Source organism: Amblyomma americanum, chromosome 1 (genome assembly GCF_052857255.1).
Source record: "Amblyomma americanum isolate KBUSLIRL-KWMA chromosome 1, ASM5285725v1, whole genome shotgun sequence".
Lineage (NCBI taxonomy): Eukaryota > Metazoa > Arthropoda > Arachnida > Ixodida > Ixodidae > Amblyomma > Amblyomma americanum.
Window position 1 is genome coordinate 260,305,577 of NC_135497.1, and position 23,537 is coordinate 260,329,113.

The 23,537-nt window shown below is 45.7% G+C and overlaps 1 protein-coding gene across 1 annotated transcript in view; it reads right to left on the reverse strand.

Annotated features, from left to right (window-relative positions):
- Positions 1-20,500: 20,500 nt before the first annotated feature.
- The window catches only part of LOC144115007 (uncharacterized), a 190,321-nt gene continuing 187,284 nt past the window's right edge, over positions 20,501-23,537 (reverse strand). Inside the window, exons 50-55 of the mRNA XM_077649119.1 lie at positions 23,407-23,480; positions 23,224-23,325; positions 22,963-23,133; positions 22,018-22,158; positions 21,849-21,930; positions 20,501-21,761 (exon numbers count right to left, since the gene is read on the reverse strand). Coding sequence (XP_077505245.1) covers positions 21,615-21,761; positions 21,849-21,930; positions 22,018-22,158; positions 22,963-23,133; positions 23,224-23,325; positions 23,407-23,480 — 717 coding nt within the window. The 3' untranslated portion in view covers positions 20,501-21,614. The remainder of the gene's footprint in view (positions 21,762-21,848; positions 21,931-22,017; positions 22,159-22,962; positions 23,134-23,223; positions 23,326-23,406; positions 23,481-23,537) is intronic.

The following is a 23,537-nucleotide window of genomic DNA, read 5'->3' on the forward strand; positions in this document are numbered from 1 at the left end:
TAGCTTACACAGCACCTTATCTGAAATGGAAGAAAAGTGAGAAGAACAAGCTCGACGTCATAATACGCAAAGTATATAAAAGAGCGCTTGATATCCCGGTCAGCGCAGGAACAGAAAGATTATTACATATGGGCATTCACAATATTGTAGATCAAATTACTGAAGGCCATTCGATATCGCAGATGATAGGGGTGCCAGGAAGCAGGACAGGAAGGGACGTACTCGATAGACTAGGGCTCCCATGCCTTCTGTCTACGGAGGACAGAGAGGACTTGGGAGATCAGCTTAGAAACAAGATCGAAGTGCAGACCATTCCGAGAAATATGCACCCCGAATATCACAAGAAAAGAAGAAAGACTAGGGCGAACGCCATCAGGAGAACATGGGGCGCGATGGAAGAGGCAGTTTACGTGGACGCGTGAGGACCGGTCAACGGGATATCAACGACAGTATGCACGGATGCGTTAGGGAAATTAGTTAATGGGGCATCAATTCGATGCCAGAGAATCGCCCAGGCTGAGGAAGTGGTGATAGCTTTGACGATGGTTTCCTGGAAGGCCTCGTGTATAATTACGGACTCCCAGACTGCATGTCGTAACTATACAAGATGAAGTGTTGGTAAACACACAAACAGAATACTCAGAACTAAAGAAGATGAAGGCTTTAAATACACAGTCATATGGACTCCAGAACAATCTGGAGATGTTGGAAACGAAGGCGCTCACGCCGGTGCCCGCGCGCCATTACCCCTGGTACCCAATATTCGCAGGAACATAATTATTCTGAAGCACTATTAAGCTATAGGGATTTACTCCAAGATTTGAGATTAAGGAGGAAAGTATACGCCGAACTGCACAAAAACGTAAACAAGGAGCAGGGGGTCATTTCAAGGAAATTGCAATCGAATACTTATACAAATCCTCTCAAATTCAGCTATATGTTTCCAAATTCGTACGATCCGCACTGCGCCTTCTGCAGTGAAGTGGCTGACTTATACCATATGGTAAGGGCATGCCAGAAAAACCCAACGACTGAGGACTGGGAGGCGGCACTGTCCAGCTCGCATTCGGAGGACCAGCTTTCGCTGATGAACCGGACAAGAGCGGCGGCAAAAGCCAATGGGCTCCTGGAATGAGGGCCCACCCAAGCATTCTATGCATGAAACGTTTCTCTCTCTCTCTCTCTTTCTTTCTCTAAACGCGTTCTTGTGGCGGTGGTCGCGAAGAAATTCTTTTTTAAAACTTGGCAGTGCAAATATAGGGCAATCTTGCTAACTCAAGGAACCTCCGGTTCATTCGAACTGCCTGACGCTTCGGTCCCTTCAAACTCACGCGCTTTTAAATGCCAGAAGAACCCCGATAACTAAAAAGAAGCATGTGAAAAGGTTAATTGGAACGGGCCGCGCAACCGGTCTGTCCTAGCCGGTAAAGCACGACAGCGCGGCGTCTTGCCTCCGGTTCAGTACCAGCAACCATGACAACCAATCACGCGGATACCTTGAGCGCGCGGTTAGGTTATAGTGGTTATCGTGGTATGAATCAGCTTGCGATACGCCGTTTGACCAGCCGACGACCCCAAAGAAGGGTGCCGCGCTGAGAAAGAACCTTTGGGATTTTCTCATGCTTCGCTGGGTGGGGATGACCTTCCCGGTGAAGGACGCCTGTGGACAGCGACCGACGACGGACGGAACCAAGGGCGCTCGTTCAGGGGAATAAAGGGACGGAGCCATCAAGTAATTACCCGTTTCTGTCAGGAGCCGGCCCCACCGTAAAGAGCTCGCCGCAGTTGGACCGCGGCACTGCAAGGACCACATGTGTTTCCGGGGACACGGAGCCGCTTGCACCACTGTTGCTATATATACACTGTAGGAAATAGCAGCGGACTTGCGATTTCTCCTGGCCTGCTCCCACGGGTTGACTCTGCGTGTATTGATGGAACGAACATGAATGGGGGTGGGGGCGAGGGACATGATGCCTCTGCATTGCTTTTCATGAAGTTAAAATAAACAAAATGATGAAAATGCAGCCTCAAGAGCTTCAAGCGCTCTCCAGGGGGCCTAATACGGACTGCATTCTCAGGAAACATCCTCCTTGCCGGAATAAGCGCTCGGTAAGTTTTTTGGAGCGGCCCGGCAAATTAATGAGGTGGCACTGGGTACCAAGCACATGTCTGGAATAGAGGCGGTGAAGTGGATAAGGTGCGTATAAAGCCGGTTGAAGAGACATAGGGAAGGACGTAGGGTGTCCCACGCAACATAAGTGACCCAAAAGTGAAAACGAAGAGAAACTGGTGCATGTCGTCGGAACGAAACTCTTGCCGCATTTTTGGCAGCCGCGCGTAAAATAAGCAGGAGTGTACCAGGTGTTTCGGGAAGCCCGCCACTAATTTTTAAAAATAGGGTTTTGATGCACACGATCGATTTTTCGGCAATTCTAATCGCTAACTTTTGAGCTAATACAGATAGGCCTTTGGTTGCAATTAGATGTTTATAGGTGATCATTATAGCCATATCTGTTTCTAGAAAACGGGATTACCACTGATTACGCAATTACAAATTTTGGCCATTACTCGCGCAGTTCGAAAGCACAGAGGTAATATACAACCTTTGTCCGTAAAGTTTCGAGACTGATTTATTTTCTTCTCTAGAAATGATTTCCCAAAACAATTGTTGGTTCGTATGCGTAGGGCCATCTTTTCGGGCTAACCTGAGCTATTTATATTAATTGTTGTGGCAGCCGCTAGATGACACTAAATGTAGAAAAATACGTTGTCAATAGTTGTGTGCGCATTCTGCTGTGAGTGAATGTGGAGAGATGGACGTCCACCTCGAAAAGCGTATAAGAATAAAATTCTGTGTGAAGCTTCGCAGGACAGCCACACAGACGTATGAGCTCCTTCATGACGCTTACGGCAACGAGACATTATCGCGGGCGCGAGTTTTAGAGTGGCACAAGAGGTTAGTTTCGGGGAGAACGTCACTGGAAGAAAACACAAGGCAGGGGCGCCCTTCAGCCTCACGGAATGAAAACAACGTGGCTCGGATGAGGGAAATCGTACAGCAAGACCGCACCATTACAGTCCGCATGCTATCAGATGCTCTCGACATTAGTAAGACAATATGCCACCAAATTCTGCGTGAACAGTTGGGGAAACGAAAGCTGAATGCGAGACTTGTGCCGCACTCCCTCACACAGCACCAGAAGGATACGCGGGCATCAGTGAGCGCTGATTTGCTCTCCGAGGCAGAGAAGGATGCTGTATTCGTCGACAGCATCATTGCTGAAGACGAAACATGGTGTTTTCAATACGATCCTCAACCAAAGACGCAGAACGCCGAATGGCGGTCCACAAGCTCTCCGGCGTCGAGAAAGGTGCGGCGACAGAAGACCAAAACAAAGACGATGCTGATAGTTTTTTTCGATTCCAGAGGTGTCATACACCACGAGTTCGTCCCACAAGGACAGACGGTGAATCGGGAGTTTTATATCCGCGCGCTCCAACACATGCGTGATGCACTGCTGCGCCGTCGCCCTGACTTATGCGCATCTGGACAATGGAGCCTTCTCCACTATAACGCAAGGCCGCAAACTGCTCTCAGCATGACAAAATTTCTCGCCAAGCACAGAATTACTGTACATCCCCATCTGCCATACTCGCCTGACCTCTCCCCATGCGATGTTTTCCTGTTTCTTCGTGTGAAGTGAGCCCTAAAAGGTCGCTGTATGGGGAGCGTGGAGACCATTCAAGACGCCACGACAAAGGACCTGACAGCCCTGCCAAAAGAAGCGTTTTCCAACTGTTTCCAAGACCCCAAGAAGCTTTGGAAGCTGTGTATAGACTGAAAAGGAGACTATTTCGAAGGGATGCTGCACAAATGATTTCATTGTTAAACGCATTTTTTTTTAATAGACTCAGTCTCGGAACTTTACGGACAAAGGTTGTACTTTCTCTAGAGGGAAAGCTGTGCATTCAGCCCATTCGTTTCAGTGGGGATCGAATGAGCTCGGCCATCTCACAACGTGACTGCCGTCTTGCAAAAACAAAAAATACCCTCCCGCTGCGCGGCTTGTAAACAACTAATGTGTTTGGAACATTTCACACGGCATGTTGCGTCTACTGAAGGCGCGTATCCGCTGTTACGTTCTAGACTGGTGTTTTGTTTGTGTCCTACTGGGATATGAACGTATATATTCGAGTTGTCTGCGCGCCAAATGATGCAGCCGTCTATCAGTCGAGCGCACAAGCTCGAACAGCGTCAAATCGTCTCAGTACACCGCTGTTTGGTGTACGGGACAAGGCCATTATGCAAACGAAATTACCGACTCTACTTCATTTATATATCTAGCTTACTGTGTGCTTTACACTGTGTGCACTAATTGTAACGCCCCGATTGTGCCGATAGCCAGGTTACTGCGGCAAGCCTAGTGCATATACCACGTGTTTCAGCGAAGGTAATCACTAATTTTTAAAACTTGGGTTTCTGAGGTAAAGGGAAGGTTTTTGCGGCATAGTAATACCAGTATTGGCGGACGTCAAAAAAGAGGCGAATCACATTGACTAGTAAAGTAATTAGTTAAATTCTTATAGTCAACTTTTTAACGATTACAGACAGCAACCTGACTGCAATTAGAAATTTGTAGCCGGCTGTCAGTAATAGAAAAACCTGTTTTTAGAACCCCGAAAACGCGACTACCGTCGCCATTGTGGCTCGACAAAATTTGGCGACATCGTGCCAAAATGGTGCCGCACAGAGGTACGAGGGCAAACTGCTCATATGGAAACTACTTGGTTTGAATTTAGCAGCGGCATTTTTATTACCATTTTCTTTCTTTTACTAGGACGGCACCCACTTTTTTCCCCTTTCAGCTTAGTACAAATTCTTTTTCTTACAAATGTGACAACAGACATCTTTCTTTTTAGATGTGCATATAGACCTACATTTCATTCTTTGAGCCCCAGTTTTCGTGTCCAATATTTTGGCAATCAGCATTTACCGTACATACTCGTGTATAAGCCGTCCTCGTGTATAGTCCGCACCCCATCTCTTTCGGCCGCAAAAATTCGAAAGAAAAAGAAACTAAAACGCGCCAAAAAACGCACCTAGTCACAAAGTGCTACAAGAAGGCGCCAGTTAGTTTTTTCCACACCGCGTCCATCATCATCCTCGTTGCGCAACACGACGTTTCCGTGGATTTCTGCATCTGTTTTCACGGTGCCTTGCCCAGCGCCATTTGGTCTTCGTTAACTGGTGCTTCGTTCGGAAATGTGTGGACTGCTTGCGGAATCTGTTGTGTTGCATGCGCCGTCTTATGGCAGACTGCGTGCTTTTGAACGCAAACAAAAAGCAATGCGCAGACGGTCCTACATTGCAGGCTTCTAAACTTCAAGTGATTGTGGAACACGGTAAACAGGAGGCTGGGTACAAGTTTGACGCCGAACAAAAGTGTGTTCGCTGCTGGTGTATGCAAACGCTAGACCTCGCCGAGACTACCCGAACCCGGAAGGCTTTCCGTGGGAAACAGTGAAAGTTCCCAAAACTTGAAAAGGACCTCGTCGAGTACGTTCGCACTACTAGGAGCAACGGCTTCGCTGTGTCTACGGAAATGATCCGCATGAAAGCAATCGCTATCGCTCAGCACATGAACATTCGACCTGCGGACGTCAAGGCTAGTCGAAGGTGGGTTCAATGTTTTACGAAACAGCACCCACTCTCCATCCGCCGTCGAACGACGTTGTCCCAGAAGCTTCCAGCCGAATACGAGGACCAAATAATGAAGTTTCACCACTTTTTCAACGCAGTTCGAAGGAAGCATGAGTACGACCTCTCACAAATAGGCAATGCTGACCAGACCCCCATCAGGTTCGATGTCCCTGAAAATTGCAGGGTGGAAGCCAAAGGGGCAAAAAGTGTCTCCGTGTGCACTACTGGCGCCGAACGGCAAAGGTGCACGGCGATGCTTTGCATCACCGCTGACGGAAGGATGCTTCCACCCTGCGTTGTCTTTAAGAGAAAGACCCTGTCTAGAGAGAAGTGAGAAGTTCCCCCAGGGTATTGCAGTCCGGGTGCAAGAAAAAAGTTGGATGTCCGGCGAATTGGTCATAGACTGGCTGAAAACTGTGGCAGAACCGGCCAGGAGGCCTACTACGCCGCAAAGCCCTTCTTGTGCTCGATAGCTTTAAGGGCACCTAACAGACCGCGTGAAGACTCGGCTGGCAGACTGCCGAACGGACTTGGCCGTAATTCCGGGTGGCCTGAGAAGCATGCTGCAGCCGCTCGATGTTTGCGTTAACCGGCCATGTTTTTAAATTGGTTTTTTGGGGAAAGGAAATGGCGCAGTATCTGTCTCATATCGTTGGACACCTGAACCGCGCCGTAAGGGAAGGGATAAGGGAGGGAGTGAAAGAGGAAAGGAAGAAGGAGGTGCCGTAGTGGAGGGCTCCGGAATAATTTCGACCACCTGGGTATCTTTAACGTGCACTGACATCGCACAGTACACGGGCGTCTTAGCGTTTTTCCTCCATAAAAACGCAGCCGCCATTCAAGACGGAATTTCGTCGGTGCTGCACCGAGTGGCGGCTGGGTTTTTAGGTAGGAAAAACGCTAAGGCGCCCGTGTGCTGTGCGATGTCAGTGCACGTTAAAGATCCCCAGGTGGTCGAAATTATTCCGGAGCCCTCCACTACGGCACCTCCTTCTTCCTTTCTTCTTTCACTCCCTCCCTTATCCTTTCCCTAACGGCGCGGTTCAGGTGTCCAACGATATATGAGACAGATACTGAGCCATTTCCTTTCCCCAAAAACCAATTAATAATTAATAATGCACCGAGTGGATGGCCGCAGGCAACAACGGAACAACTCTGACAGGGCGGCTGAAGTGAGCGTCCCTCCTGCAAGTGTGCGCCTGGATTATGCACGCGCGGCATTCGTCGTCAAACGCTGTCAAACGCTATGGACGGCACAGAGGACGACCAGCTTTGGGAGCACGCCAATGAGGGGAGCTCGTGCGTAAGCGGTGATAGCGCCGATGAGCTGAGCTGGTCCGCCGGCGGTTAGCGCGAAAGCGGTAATAAATGGTGAAATAAAATGCCCGTATTCGTCGCCAGCTTTTTAATTATCTGACACAGTATTCGAAGTGGCACCACAGTGTGTTAATGTGTAGCTATAGGCCTGATTCGTGTATAACCCGCACCTAAAAAAATTTGATAAAAAAGTGCGGGTTATACACGAGTATATACAGTACATGCGCTTTCGAAAGGTATGCAGGCAAAGCAATCCCTCCAGTGGACGTAACTTGCCGGAATAGGCAAATTTTGTCGAACCACAGCGCCAAAGTAATTGTGTTTTCGAAAATTCTAAAATCATATGGCTATTCCTAACGGCCGGCTACAAATCTCTAATTGCAATCAGGTGCCTATCGGTAATAGTTAAAAAGTTAACTATTAGAATTTATTTAATCACTCTACTAGTCAATATGATACGCCTGTTTTTTGAAGTCAGCCAAAACTGGTATTATTATGCCGCAAAAAACTTCTTTACCTCAAAAACTCCATCTTTAAAAATTAGCTATCACCTTCCCTGAAGCACCTAGTATATTTGTGTTCACAGTGAAAGAAGGCGGTTGTTTTTTACCCAGCGTAAGACGAGCCCGCAAAGTGATCGTGTATTCACAACAGCGCTTTTGAGTTCTTTTCGACCGAGCGCGTTAGAAAATGTGCGCAGTAGCCCCGTGTATCCCGCGATAAATTACGAATAATGTTTCGAATCGTCGGCGAAGAACGAACTCGGAACCTCTACATATTGGCGTTTTCCCAGACGCAAAAGCTCTCAGCATGCCATTATAGTACGCTGCCGTGCTGCTGGGTCTCAGGACGGAATGAACGAACTGGTGACGCGAATAAATTTCATACACTGACTTTCGCTTTGCGCTCAGCCACTTAATTGTTTAGTAATTACCTGTTAAAAACCTGCAAATAAAAAAACGTTTATTAGTGTATGTGTTGTTATCTCTCTCTCCCTTGGGAACGCCGGGCAAGGCGGCCCCGGAATGGGACTGATGCATTAATATTAGCTTCCTCAGGACTGTACCTCGGTTAGCTTTATTCGTGTATGTGTTGTTATCTCTCTCTCCCTCGGGAACGCCGGGCAAGGCGGCCCCGGAATGGGGCTGATGCATTAATATTAGCTTCCTCAGGACTGTACCTCGGTTAGCTTTATTCGTGTATGTGTTGTTATCTCTCTCTCCCTTGGGAACGCCGGGCAAGGCGGCCCCGGAATGGGGCTGATGCATTAATATTAGCTTCCTCAGGACTGTACCTCGGTTAGCTTTATTCGTGTACGTGTTGTTATCTCTCTCCCTTGGGAACGCCGGGCAAGGCGGCCCCGGAATGGGGCTGATGCATTAATATTAGCTTCCTCAGGACTGTACCTCGGATAACTTTATTCGTGTATGTGTTGTTATCTCTCTCTCCCTTGGGAACGCCGGGCAAGGCGGCCCCGGAATGGGGCTGATGCATTAATATTAGCTTCCTCAGGACTGTACCTCGGTTAGCTTTATTCGTGTGTGTTGTTATCTCTCTCTCCCTTGGGAACGCCGGGCAAGGCGGCCCCGGAATGGGGCTGATGCATTAATATTAGCTTCCTCAGGACTGTACCTCGGTTAGCTTTATTCGTGTATGTGTTGTTATCTCTCTCTCCTTCGGGAACGCCGGGCAAGGCGGCCCCGGAATGGGGCTGATGCATTAATATTAGCTTCCTCAGGACTGTACCTCGGTTAGCTTTATTCGTGTATGTGTTGTTATCTCTCTCTCCCTTGAGAACGCCGGGCAAGGCGGCCCCGGAATGGGGCTGATGCATTAATATTAGCTTCCTCAGGACTGTACCTCGGTTAGCTTTATTCGTGTATGTGTTGTTATCTCTCTCTCCCTTGGGAACGCCGGGCAAGGCAGCCCCGGAATGGGGCTGATGCATTAATATTAGCTTCCTCAGGACTGTACCTCGGTTAGCTTTATTCGTGTATGTGTTGTTATCTCTCTCTCCCTTGGGAACGCCGGGCAAGGCGGCCCCGGAATGGGGCTGATGCATTAATATTAGCTTCCTCAGGACTGTACCTCGGTTAGCTTTATTCGTGTATGTGTTCTTATCTCTCTCTCCCTTGGGAACGCCGGGCAAGGCAGCCCCGGAATGGGGCTGATACATTAATATTAACTTCCTCAGGACTGTACCTCGGTTAGCTTTATTCGTGTATGTGTTGTTATCTCTCTCTCTCTTGGGAACGGCGGGCAAGGCGGCCCCGGAATGGGGCTGATGCATTAATATTAGCTTCCTCAGGACTGTACCTCGGATAGCTTTATTCGTGTATGTGTTGTTATCTCTCTCTCCCTTGGGAACGCCGGGCAAGGCGGCCCCGGAATGGGGCTGATGCATTAATATTAGCTTCCTCAGGACTGTACCTCGGTTAGCTTTATTCGTGTGTGTTGTTATCTCTCTCTCCCTTGGGAACGCCGGGCAAGGCGGCCCCGGAATGGGGCTGATGCATTAATATTAGCTTCCTCAGGACTGTACCTCGGTTAGCTTTATTCGTGTATGTGTTGTTATCTCTCTCTCCTTTGGGAACGCCGGGCAAGGCGGCCCCGGAATGGGGCTGATGCATTATTATTAGCTTCCTCAGGACTGTACCTCGGTTAGCTTTATTCGTGTATGTGTTGTTATCTCTCTCTCCCTTGGGAACGCCGGGCAAGGCGGCCCCGGAATGGGGCTGATGCATTAATATTAGCTTCCTCAGGACTGTACCTCGGTTAGCTTTATTCGTGTATGTGTTGTTATCTCTCTCTCCTTTGGAAACGCCGGGCAAGGCGGCCCCGGAATGGGGCTGATGCATTAATATTAGCTTCCTCAGGACTGTACCTCGGTTAGCTTTATTCGTGTATGTGTTGTTATCTCTCTCTCCCTTGGGAACGCCGGGCAAGCCGGCCCTGGAATGGGGCTGATGCATTAATATTAGCTTCCTCAGGACTGTACCTCGGTTAGCTTTATTCGTGTATGTGTTGTTATCTCTCTCTCCTTTGGAAACGCCGGGCAAGGCAGCCCCGGAATGGGACTGATGCATTATAATATTAGCTTCCTCAGGACTGTACCTCGGTTAGCTTTATTCGTGTATGTGTTGTTATCTCTCTCTCCCTTGGGAACGCCGGGCAAGCCGGCCCTGGAATGGGGCTGATGCATTAATATTAGCTTCCTCAGGACTGTACCTCGGTTAGCTTTATTCGTGTATGTGTTGTTATCTCTCTCTCCCTTGGGAACGCCGGGCAAGGCGGCCCCGGAATGGGGCTGATGCATTAATATTAGCTTCCTCAGGACTGTACCTCGGTTAGCTTTATTCGTGTATGTGTTGTTATCTCTCTCTCCCTTGGGAACGCCGGGCAAGCCGGCCCTGGAATGGGGCTGATGCATTAATATTAGCTTCCTCAGGACTGTACCTCGGTTAGCTTTATTCGTGTATGTGTTGTTATCTCTCTCTCCCTTGGGAACGCCGGGCAAGCCGGCCCTGGAATGGGGCTGATGCATTAATATTAGCTTCCTCAGGACTGTACCTCGGTTAGCTTTATTCGTGTATGTGTTGTTATCTCTCTCTCCTTTGGAAACGCCGGGCAAGGCAGCCCCGGAATGGGACTGATGCATTATAATATTAGCTTCCTCAGGACTGTACCTCGGTTAGCTTTATTCGTGTATGTGTTGTTATCTCTCTCTCCCTTGGGAACGCCGGGCAAGCCGGCCCTGGAATGGGGCTGATGCATTAATATTAGCTTCCTCAGGACTGTACCTCGGTTAGCTTTATTCGTGTATGTGTTGTTATCTCTCTCTCCCTTGGGAACGCCGGGCAAGGCAGCCCCGGAATGGGGCTGATACATTAATATTAACTTCCTCAGGACTGTACCTCGGTTAGCTTTATTCGTGTATGTGTTGTTATCTCTCTCTCCTTTGGGAACGCCGGGCAAGGCGGCCCCGGAATGGGGCTGATGCATTAATATTAGCTTCCTCAGGACTGTACCTCGGTTAGCTTTATTCGTGTATGTGTTGTTATCTCTCTCTCCTTTGGGAACGCCGGGCAAGGCGGCCCCGGAATGGGGCTGATGCATTAATATTAGCTTCCTCAGGACTGTACCTCGGTTAGCTTTATTCGTGTATGTGTTGTTATCTCTCTCTCCCTTGGGAACGCCGGGCAAGGCGGCCCCGGAATGGGGCTGATGCATTAATATTAGCTTCCTCGGGACTGTACCTCGGTTAGCTTTATAGTTACTAAAAGGAAGGACTCGTATGTTGCGATATTTTAAGAATGAAGGTGCAGCAATGTGCACATTCGTGCTCATGAGCGACTGGGAATGCGGCACTCCAAACAAGAAAGCCGTAAACTTCAAGGCTTTCTGCTGAAGCGTCGCGTTGGTTGTGCACTTGTTTCCGTTAGGAAACCAATTCTTAAATGTTTTGGACATATAAACAATTATAGATGCTCATTTTGTGCATTATGCTTTGAGCAGACAGAGTTTAAATGGCGTAAAGACCGTTCTTAAGAAAAGTGTTCTGGCCGTAGTGAGAATCGTGAAATGTCAGCGCGGTGGCGTGCGTGGACCGCTCGCGTCATGACTCGGGCCCAGCTTTACCCAGTTTACAAAAGTCCGCGCGAGTTGCCCCCAAAGCGACTCCCAGCAGTGAACGCCACTCCACGGCGGCCGGGCGACATGACCTTCTCGTCTTCACCTCGACAGCAGCAGCGGCCAGCAGCGCAGCCCGGGTAGCGCGCGCGGGCGGGGCAATGGAGGTCACGTGCCAGGTGCGAGCCGCGGAGTAACGCGATTTGATCGACGTTACTGCGTGCACACAGCCGGCGCGCGATTTTGAAATTGCGATAAAAATGGCCAACATTTGTTGAGCCCTTATTGTCAGACAAGATGATCTTGACTTTGGTACTGCACAACTTCTGTAAGGGGGTGATCTCCAGTCAAAACGCCAAATTACTAAGAAGATACGCCTCAAACAGAGAGGTCTACCTCATATGGGTTCCTGCTCATGAGGGCATTCCGGGTAATGAGGCTGCTCACAGCATCGCTCGAGAATAATACATCCGAGCAGCTCTGGGAGTGCCCCTGAGTGGAATAAAGACCCTCTCATAACGCATAAAAAAATAACTGAAACACCTAGACTGGATAGGAGAAGACTCTCACTTCCGGATAGGTTGCTCACTCCAAATGAGTGCAGGGCCTGGAGGAGGCTTCCAGTTCTGATTCGTTCCGTACTCTATACGACACGATGAAGACACTGGGGAGCCTGAGCTCTGCAGCAGCTTCCACAGAATGACTTCGCAAAATCCCTTAATTTGGGAGTGTCAGGATTCTTCTGGAGCTAAATCACAAAGCATCCCAGACTTTGCCAACCTGGGAAGAGCTGATTCGGAGCCACGACCCAGATCAGCAAAGACTCATCATCCGTCAGGCGAAGACAGCTCACTACAAGACTCTCTCCGCGGTCTCTGGTGATGAGAGCCGGCTGGGAGGCACCCCCTCCTAACTGCTGCGCCCGACCGTAAGGCACCATGATGACGGGAATAAAGTTCATTCATTCATTCATTAGAGCACGCCAAGAGTAATCGCGTTTTCGAACTTCAAAAAGCTGATGCGGCTAGTAATAAAGAACTACGAGTTTTTGCTCGGGCATGCTGGTCGGCTTGTGTGAAGGAGATGCAGCGCGAAACGACGAGCACGAACAAAAATGCAGACGAGAACGGCACGATTGAGTCCTGTTTGCATATTTTCTTCGCTCTCGTCGTTTCGCGCCGTATCCCCTAAATATCAATAGTGGTCAGTTACAAATATCTGATTGCATGCTCAAGCCAGGCGCATATATCAGTAATAGTTAAAAGTTAGCTATTAGAGAAGCTTACTAGTTCAAAAGCGTCCGGCAACACTGGTATTAAGTGGCTGAGTGAACCATCTCTTTATTTCAAAAAGTCTGATGTTTTTTTTCTTAGTGGCGGGCTTTCGGAAACACGTGATAAATGTTTTACGTATTTATGGTTTATGGGGGTTTAACGTCCCAAAGCGACTCAGGCTATGAGGGACGCCGCAGTGAAGATCTCCGGAAATTTCGACCAACTGAGATTCTTTAACGTGCACTGACATCGCCCAGTACACGGGCCTCTAGAATTTCGCCTTCATCAAAATTCGGCCGCAGCGGCCGGGATCGAACCCGCGGCAGCGAATTCGTTTTCGAAATTCCAAAAACTGACATGGCGGTTTCTAACGGCTGGCTACAAATCTAATTGCAATTAGATGCCTAACTCTAATAGTTGAAAAGTTAATTATTTAATATTAGTTAATCACCTTACTAGCTTTACGCCATAACCACTGAAGGCCCGTGTATTGCGCGATGTCAGTGCACGTTAAAGAACCCCAGGTGGTCGAAATTTCCGGAGACCTTCACTACGGCGTCCCTCATAGCCTGAGTCGCTTTGGGACGTTAAACCCCCATAAACCAAACCAAGCCATAACCACTGAGCCACCACGGAGGCTATTTAAGTATTTGTATGTACCATACCTATAGCTAATATATTAGTTGTATCCATGTTGTTCCCCTTTGAAGTCATTGTGATGAGCGGATGGTTTTAATTGATTGTGGAACGTAAAGAAGCAGCAAACGGAGCAATATTGAAGAAGTTAGTTTTATTCAAACGCGGTTTCGTTTCCGCTGGGACGCAATTTGTTTTTTTTTTCTTTGAAAATGCTGCTATACAGATGTCCCAGACGGAGCACGTGAGTGGTGGACAAACTAGTGTTCCTATGTATGCTCCTATATGCAGTGAGCATATGAATGAACACTAGGATAAACTTTTTCCCAGCGCGCTCTAGCACCGGAAGCGCATGCAGACAGCGAGGGTCCGGCTATGAGCGGCGGCCAAGGGTCCAGCGCTATTGTCCGGCGGACCCATATATCCTGCAGTGTTGCTGGTCGCCTTGCCGGCACGGGCGAAGCCGCGCTTCTTCCATCAGTGCTCGTCAAGGGCGCTTTTATTGCTTCATTCAGGAATTTATCGTTGCCAAGCATCATGCCGAAAGAGTTTGTCTTTGCGGGCCGTGCGTTTGCGGCTGAGTGCTTGCTCGCGTGCCTGCCGTGGTTCGCGCTTCGCTTCGCGGTTATCCTTCAACCACCGAATCACGGAGTGCCAGCGATAAATCATTGCATGGAGCATTAAAAACGCCCCTGGCGAACACTGATGGAACCAGTGCGGCTGCGCCTGTGCCGGCTGTAAAGCCAGCATCAAAGCTGCGAGATGGGACCGCCGGACCCTCGCTGCCTGCATAAGTTCCCGCTGATAGAGCGCGCTGGAAAGCTGTTTTGCCACCGCTCGCGATGCGCCACTGCACTGCGATGGGCGTTGTGCGGCACAGGTACGTTGCTCTTCCCGAGCGACCAATCGTTAAAACTGACACGGTATAGGCAGTTTCACTATCCGGTGGGCAGGTTGTGATCACGCCGCAAGGTCACGTCACCTAGGTGGCCCACCTGCCTCCTAGGTTGCTCTCTGGGGACCACCTGTCAGAGCCAATGCCCGTGATTATTCGCTCGAACATGGACAACGCCAGCACCGGATTTTCCGGTGAACGGGGCCTTCAGCGCTACCCGCCGCGGTGGCTCAGTGGTTAGGGTGCTCGACTACTGATCCGGAGTTCCCGGGTTCGAACCCGACCGCGGCGGCTGCGTTTTTATGGAGGAAAAACGCTAAGGCGCCCGTGTGCTGTGCGATGTCAGTGCACGTTAAAGATCCCCAGGTGGTCGAAATTATTCCGGAGCCCTCCACTACGGCACCTATTCTTCCTTTCTTCTTTCACTCCCTCCTTTATCCCTTCCCTTACGGCGCGGTTCGGGTGTCCAACGGTATATGAGACAGATACTGCGCCATTTCCTTTCCCCAAAAAACAAATTATTATTATTATTACTTCAGCGCTATCGCGCTAAAACCGAGAGAGTAAGTTTACGTCGTCACCGTTCACATTGTTCTTATGCAAGGCACCTCATCGCAAGAACGCCGTCTCTGTTTATGTTAGGGGTTTCAGGGTACAGCGAGAGGTGTTTAGCTGTACGTGACGTGGTTTCCGGGAAGACTGGAGCGGTCTCGGTCACCGCGGTGACCTGGCGCAGCACGGTACAGGCATTTTCAGCGTGTCTGACGTATGAAAATTGGTTTTGAGGAAAGGGAATGGCGCACTGTCTCACTTCCCGGCAGACACTTCAAACGCACGGTGAGGATATGATGGAGGGAGTGAAAGAATGCAGGAGAGAGGTGCCGTAGTCAGACTCAGGAATAATTGCGACCATCTGGGGATCTTCAACATGCACTGACATCACACAGCATGCGGGCTCCTTTTGAGGAGGCGATATGGGAACCAAAGGAAGACAAGGGACCCGAGTAAGGAGGAGGCCCCGCGGTGGCGGAGGTCGTAGTAGTCGGTTTGCTGTGAGGCCTGCAAGGCTTATAGCAGTTGCCAAAAATGGACCATGGCTCGCAGGGTGTCTTATATTACTCCGCTGACAAGAGCAAGCGAAATCAGCTTTTCAATATTTGATTGTATGTTAAAAGCAAGCCGCAGGAATGCAAAATTATTGTGGTTATAATTTCTTCTCTATTTAGGTAACAAGAAATTTTTTACATTACTGAAGGAAGCTGGGCCAGTTGGTGCATGATTCTTGGCAAAACAGCGTGCAGGTAACAGGACACAGACAAGAAGACACAGCACTAACAACTGATGAATGTATTGCTTATTCGCAATAAATACAGGAAGCATCACCTAATAACAAAGAAAGCCATGAATATCGTCATTCTTGTCACTTCTGCCATCTTTTTTTGTCCTGACCATCCGGACTGATTTTCTTTTTTAATTAATGTCTGTGGTGGTGTGATTACAACTATTTTCTTGTCGCAAAGAAATTGTGTGTGGCAGTTGTTGTATACAACCATAGCTAATATTACAAGTACATTCTGAATTTTAATTCGGAATCATTAGTTGGCTCATCGGCAACAAAAGCAGTCCCAACAATCCCAGATGACGTCACTGTGACAAATTAATGTTTTTCCTAAGGTGCGGGGAATTGAACCAGACTTCCAGATTGTGAGGCAAGCACGCAACCCATAGGACATAAAACCGTATTGCTTCTTGACGAACAAAGGTGAACCTAGTAGATGTGTTGCCTTACGACTGTATGCTAATAAGTAGGTGTGTCATTATAGTTGGATACAACTTAAGTCTGCAGTGAAGCACTGCCCACATTGAGAACCGCCGCACAAAATTCCTCCATGACAAAAAAGTAGTGCATTGTTTAAGCTTTTCTTGTTGCATAAACAAGAAGCTAATCACAAGAAAAAATTATAAGCTCTACAACTTTGATACCTGGCTTGTTTAATAATTAAAGCCAATCATTAAAAAGCTGATTTTGTTTACTGTTGTGATTGATTAGCTGAGTAACACAGGATGCCACTGACCGTGGCCCAGTGTTACCAACTGCTGTTTTCGCAAGTCCTACTATAGCAAGGAAGAAAAATAAATAAAAATAAAGAAAATAAAATAAAAAACAATGCTTTCGCAGTCAATTTTAGAACTAGTCTTAAGTGCTCTCCGTAATTTTCTTTTTTGGCGGTCGCCTTTCGATGGAGGCGAAACTCAAAGGCGCCCAGCTGCAGGCGGGCGAGCCCTCCCCTGCGGTGCCTCTTGCTTCTTTAATTCACTCCGTCCTTCAGCCCTTCCCGATGGAGCGGTTGAGGTGTCCACTGAGAAGAGGTAGTTACTGCGGCTTTCTGAATTTTCAGTGTTTCTTTCACTCTCGGTTTATAAAGTGCCTATTATACTTTTACAAACTCTATGCCGAGGCAAACACAATGAACTGCTATATCTACCACCTGGATCAACTGTGATGGTGCAATGGCTGAAGGCCAAGGTGGGCTTTGCAGCACCGGAGCCCCGTTGCATCAAGGAACTCAAATCGAATGTCACAATCGCTGGTTTTCGTGCACACAGCAGCAGATTTTTATTACCACAGAGCAGAGAGATGTGTTCTGTTTTCTGACAAAATACAGTACAAAACGGAGCACAACTTGTGGTGCATCTGTGACAAATTCCAGTACAAACATGACAGTGGTTCAACAAAAAACACTGAACTGAATTGTAAGAATGAAAGTGAAAAACATGTTTAAACACTGAATTTCAAATATGGAACACATCTATGAATGATGAACACATCGTGAATCTTTCACATTATGCATACAAGCATACTGAATCCCTTCTTTATTCTTCAAGCAATCATGCATGGAAAACAAAAGGTTACAAGGACTGCAAAGAAAACAAATAGAAAGTCAAGTGATCAGAACTGGGCACCTGCTGTAGCACACTTCTGTTATTCAGTGTAAAATCTGGTTCTCCACAAAGTCTACCTTGGCTTCAGTGCACTGTTGAAAGCGTGATGCACTGAAGGACTTGAGAATGACAAGTATACTGACTAATGTACACAAAAATGCAATGGAAATGCTGAAAAGTGACTGTGAAACTGAAATTGCACAAAAAAAAAAAACTTGTCAGTTTAAAGCAAGTGTGGCACACTTATTTGTAGATCAACATCGTTGTAAGAGTGCTCAGCCTTAAACACATCACCTTAGCAATTTCAGTTATATGCCATGTAAGTCAAAACTGCCATAGTGCTTGCTTTGGCACATTGAGCTGTCATGAAGACAGCAGCCTGTTTGAACACAATCCACACTATTCATAAATAAGGAAAAATATTAGACTGGTAGATACACAATTAACACATAAGTGCTTTCAAACAGGCTACAAGAGAATGAAAAATCCATTGCATGCTTACATCTCCAGGACAGCGCTTTCCTGAAGATGGTCTGTTTGTGTGAAGTACAATGTGTTCTGTTAACCCTGCCCTCCACCCCTCAGCCCATAAAGGGACAAGAACATGCTGGCCTCTGGGCCTACCTCTGTGCAGATTGAAAATAGTATAAGTATACAAGTTTGTAGGGCGGTGAAAATGGTCTTTTATACATGGGCTCCAACATTAAGAAATACTATCAATTGAACTTTGACATTACCTGAAGAGTTCAGGTGCCTGGATGCGTCGTGTTTTACACTTTCACATGAGATAAGAAACCTGACCTTTGTGCAAAACTGTAGCAATTAATTAAAGTTATGAGCACAGAGAGCACTCATTTTTTGCAAGTGGAAGTCACAGAGATATCCAACTCTAACCTGAAGAGACCATGTTTAAGCACTTGAATATATATTCCTTGTTTACCTGGCTTTACATTTACCTTGATGGCAGACGAGGCTTGCATTTGTGGTAAAACTACTTTTGAAAAAGCAATAGCACTTTGTTGCCAAATGAATACCTTGGAGCTTTGTTTTATCCCTAAATTGTTTTAACTGTATTCTAACAGCTATTAAGGCTGCATCAAGGAACAGCGCGCTTCTTTGCTGTATAGAGCTCACAACGTTCAAAGGTAAAGAGATTTCAGCATATGGTGCCACAACTTAGTGCCCCTTGATACCCTTGAAAGTCATTAGGCCTATTGTTTCTACCGATGCTTAGAAGGATGGAAAGCTGGGCAAGTTGGTTACGATACATTGTATAACAGCGCAAAAAATTAAGACAAATGAAGAACCAGACAACACAAGCGCTGTTGTTTGGTTCTTCGTTTGTCCTCGTTTTCTGCACTGTTGGTTGTTTCTACTGCACCGGTGGCCGACAGTTACCATAGTTTTTCATGAACCTTCTAAGATTTTTTTTTTTGCGTTTCGTTAGCTCGAGCCAAAACAAATATTCTTCACATAGAACCCCTGCTAATATAGTCAAATTCAGAAAAGATACAAAAGGTATGGAGCCTTGTCAGAACCTTGTACAAAGAAATTGAAGTAGATACTGCACATTCCGTGCAGGTGAGGTTGTGTAACTGGTTAGTCAACACATTTAGTTCTGAATGATAAATTTTACAGCACTGCATATATGTACACAGTATTGTTGATTCCTAATGAGACTAGACATAGTGCTAGTGCAACAAACTGGCATGTAACATGGTCCGAGGGCAAGTTGGAAGTTCTCTTGAAATAGAATCCACATAAAATATAACGTCTTTTTTTACCACTGAATAGCGTCCCTATGCACAGAATGATAATTATCAGTGTGCACTAGCCTACCATAATTATACTCAAATACAGGCTGTATAGCATGCCAGACATGACATATGAGTGCATGTGTGTATAAGGACAGCATATAATTTTGACTAGCAGCAAAGTAGGTGCTTAAAAAGATGTGTGTAGAGTGCAGATATTGAAAGGTGTATTTTTAATGATGGAGAAACAAACAGAAGTAGGGAGCATCAGGGCTGTCAGTCCCATACAAGTTGAGACTGAGGTTGCAGCACAAGTGAAGAAAATAATTTGTGATGACTGATATGAATCAATAGGTAGAGCAAACAGCCATGTGTCTTCCCTCTATGGAACTGCTTTCAACACCCAGAAATTGATTGAAGCTCATCGAAATGTTAATATGAAAAATCGGTAATTCATCACATTGGCACAATGTGCTGAATACATTTCTCAAAACAGAAAGCTGGTGCTTATGATAACACCAACAAAGCACATTGTCATTTGATGTTTTTTTGTACAAGCTCAAACAACATGCAAGGGAATGTAGCAATAAAACTAGTGCAATAAATGGTCATTTTTTTTTATTTAAAAGCAATTTTTGCCTTTTCAAACAAGGAAACAAGCAAATAATTCCTAGTCGAAGCCAGGCTAATGTTTCTGCACTGTTTCTTGTTCACCTTCTAGCACTCCTTTAATCTATTCATCATGCCTGATTTCCTTGGAGTATTTCCAAATGTCAGAGCTATCACAGCAAGTGCCTTTCCTGTGCTGAAAAAACTTCTAGTTAGTGTAGCAAATGTCACATCAGAACAACATGTGACTTTACCTAGTGATTTTCGCGCATAGAAATAATGTTATGCATAATATGTTGCTATTGAGGGAGCCCATTGGTTGTGGAAGCACCTACTCAGTGTTTTTTGCACTGCTGGCTTTGAGCATGTTGAATCATGACATTGTACAACAAACAATGATGAACATGGAAACAAGAATGAAGCTCAAACTTCAAAGTAATTAGAACAAGCACCTCCCATCGTTGAAAGAACAGTGCATGCATGCATGAGAGTCAATAATGAACATGAACACACAAGTAGGCTGTTAACCTCAAGATCTCACTGTCATTCTGCACATGCACTGCTCCTTCAATAATGGGGGCTCTTTGTTCTTATCATTCTGAAGTGTGAGCTCTGCTCTCTTTCCTGCATTCATTCATACAAGTAGTACAGCTTTGCGAATCAACATTGTACCACCACCATGGTGAGACACCCACTCAGTTGACAGGAAGATCAGGTTTAAAAGTAAAACTTCAGTTATGTATTGGCAGTCATTTTTTTTTTTGCACTGTTTTAGACTCATGGGATAACTTTGCCCCAAACAAGCCAGAAATAATTTTATATAGGGACAACAAGCTCTGACCAAAGAAACTGATGCATCATACTGATCGAGGGAGCCAACAGCTCAGCATAAAACCCTATAGTTCGTTGCATGAATAATGTTAACAAATTTACTAATTGTGGAACAGGCCCATAAAATTTAACGCATTATAAGCAGAAGTATCGTTCTAGTATGCCTCCTTGTACATGCCCTTTGTGCAACGACATTATCTTGTTATGCTGCTAGAAAGAAGTAAAAACTAAGTCATTTAAATACTGCACAGGCACCTGTATCCAAGCTATGCTCAAATGCATTTTATGTTTGGCATTTTAATTTCCTTTAGACCTCTCTTCATTTTTATCAAATAAGCATAATCTAAGAAACACAGAAGCAACCACTGTGGATGACTTCTGGAGATGGCTTCTGCAAATTCTCTGAAAAGCCCTCTGTAATTTCTATGAAACTTTAAATGGCAAGAAATTTAAGGAGACCATAACATGTTTTGTGTACACATTTTATGAGCATAATAGAGCATCATTTCAGATGAAAAGGAATGTAATGCTCATGATGAGTGAAATATTGTTTATGATTCTATCGTTTCTACCTGGCAGTCACATTCACGATCATGGCAGCTTAATTTGGTTATGATTCACTTCACAGTGGAAAGCTGAAATGTGAACATTGTACTATGTATACTCCGTAGAACATAGGAGTTTTACAATGAGATATTTTTCTCAATAAAATACTGTATGTACAAATGCCTATTTACATGACTCTTGTAAAATCACTTTGGTTAAAAGACAGTTGTTCTTTGACTCACACCTAAGCATTTCCATGCTCCTTCTTTAACATCCTTTGCCACCCATGTATCATCAGTATTACATAAAAATTATACATCTGTAACTCTTGTTCATCACAGCCTATCATATGCTACATTGTTCATTCTCCTTTCAACAGATAGCAATTTTAAGGGCATCTTTCCACTGTGACAACCTTGCTTTTCACAACACATCCCGGCTTAGGAGGAGGTCATCAACTGTTAACAGAGTTACAGTGGTCAGCTGAGCAATCCACGTAAGGACTCTGCTACCTTTGGCTCAAATTTCGATATCCATTTGATGTTGTTGTCCACATCTTGAAGGCATTCCCTGCGAGACTGCTTTGTGGCATCCGTTTCTGGGTGCTCCTTGAGAAATTCCTTAATCTGTATGTAGAAGGAAGGCAAATTATCAGTGCTGCACCTACCTTTATGTATAGGAATTGCACACAGAAACTAGAGGCTATTGATCACCTCCTGCATCTTCTCTGGAGTGTTGAAATCACTGCACACAAGGCGAAGCAGTCTTCCTGGTGTACGAGAATGCTTGCCAAACCTGGAAAAGAGCGAAGGGTTAAGTGCATCAGAGAAAAATTGTGTGAACAGCGAACTGGAAGTTGTTCTTTGGCTCTAAATCACTTACTTGCTGATAATGAATTTCCAATTGTCTTTTAAAAAATTCCAAGCAAGGTCATGTCCTTTTGGGTTGCTTACAACAGTCCCATAAACAGTACCAATATCTTGTCCTCTTATCTTTGTCTCATCTAATGTATAGTTTAGGTACCTGCAATAAATGTTGAAATCGTATAGTGAATTACTTATGTACTTACAGACAACACATATTCCAAGAGAAGGCTGAGGGTAAAAAATTTAAATAAGCCACCTTCATACAATGATAAGTGCATTCACATAAGAACTTGTCATTTGGCTACATGTAGCTCTATCAGACAAATTTTGACACGCCATGATATGTGCTCAGTGTGACTAAAAACAAAGTTCTCATTTTGGCAACCTCCCTTTTACGGCAAGTGCAATGTTATTGCTCCTAACATTTGGTTTGGTGCCATATTGTTCTAGCACTTGGGTCGATATAGTATAATGATTCCTTTCCTTCAATTTTATTCTGTTATTATCATTTGAAATGCCGACTGGGTGATCCTAGCAATAGCAAAAGAGTGGTAAACTTGAACCACTGACAAAACTCTAAAAGAAAAAATAAAACAAAATGGCAGTGCAAAGCTACCTCATATCTCACCCATGGCTTTTTCTGAGCAAAAAAAGAATCATAATTCTGCTGTATTGTCGCACTCATATGACTTGCAACATGCCCGATTTGAACAAACTGAGGTTTCCGCTTCATAGCAAATTAATGCATCTTTGTATACAGAGTACTGAGCTCGAACAAACATTCAGGGTGCATAGTTCTCAGCATCAGACAGCTAATTTGATTAATTTCCAGAATTAGTGGGCTGGCACTACTTTGAGAACTGAGCTCCTACTGCATATTATGCACTGCAGCTCATATTGAGCGCAGTAGTACCTGAAGGTGACTGCAAATTCCACACATCAAAAAGACCTTCGTACTCACCTTAAGAGTATTGTTTCATCTTGTACTTGTCCAAGCCCAGTCATTATCTTGATTTTTTCTGCATGGCTAGGTTCTTGAAGATATTTTTGAAATACTTGCTGCCACGTGCTTTCATCGCCAATTTGTCTCATACCATAATGGAACACAATGCTCTTGAAGTTTGGTTCAAGCCTAGAGTACAAACATTTGTGCAAAAGTCAGTTTTTCTCTTACCTTTTGGAATCAAAATGGACAATGTGATTCTGCAAGGCCAGTACTCACGATTCTCCATTCAGCCAACTTCTGAACGCATGACTAGCAACATGTAGACAACTTTTTTCTCCACTTCTGCATGCAACCTTAAATATAGTAGCTCTTCTAAGCCTGTAAATTTCAGCAAAGATTTAATAAGGACCAGTGTGAGAAGTCAATATCATGTAAAAATGTAAAGATAAAAGGAATTACCTTTCTAATTGAGTTCCTGTGTCACTAAACTTTACACCCTTCAGAGCTTCAGTGAGTAAGCCCCTGACAAATGCCTGCAAAAATAAGCAGAATTTCTCAAAAAACAATTATTTTCCTTTCCCACCACGGTT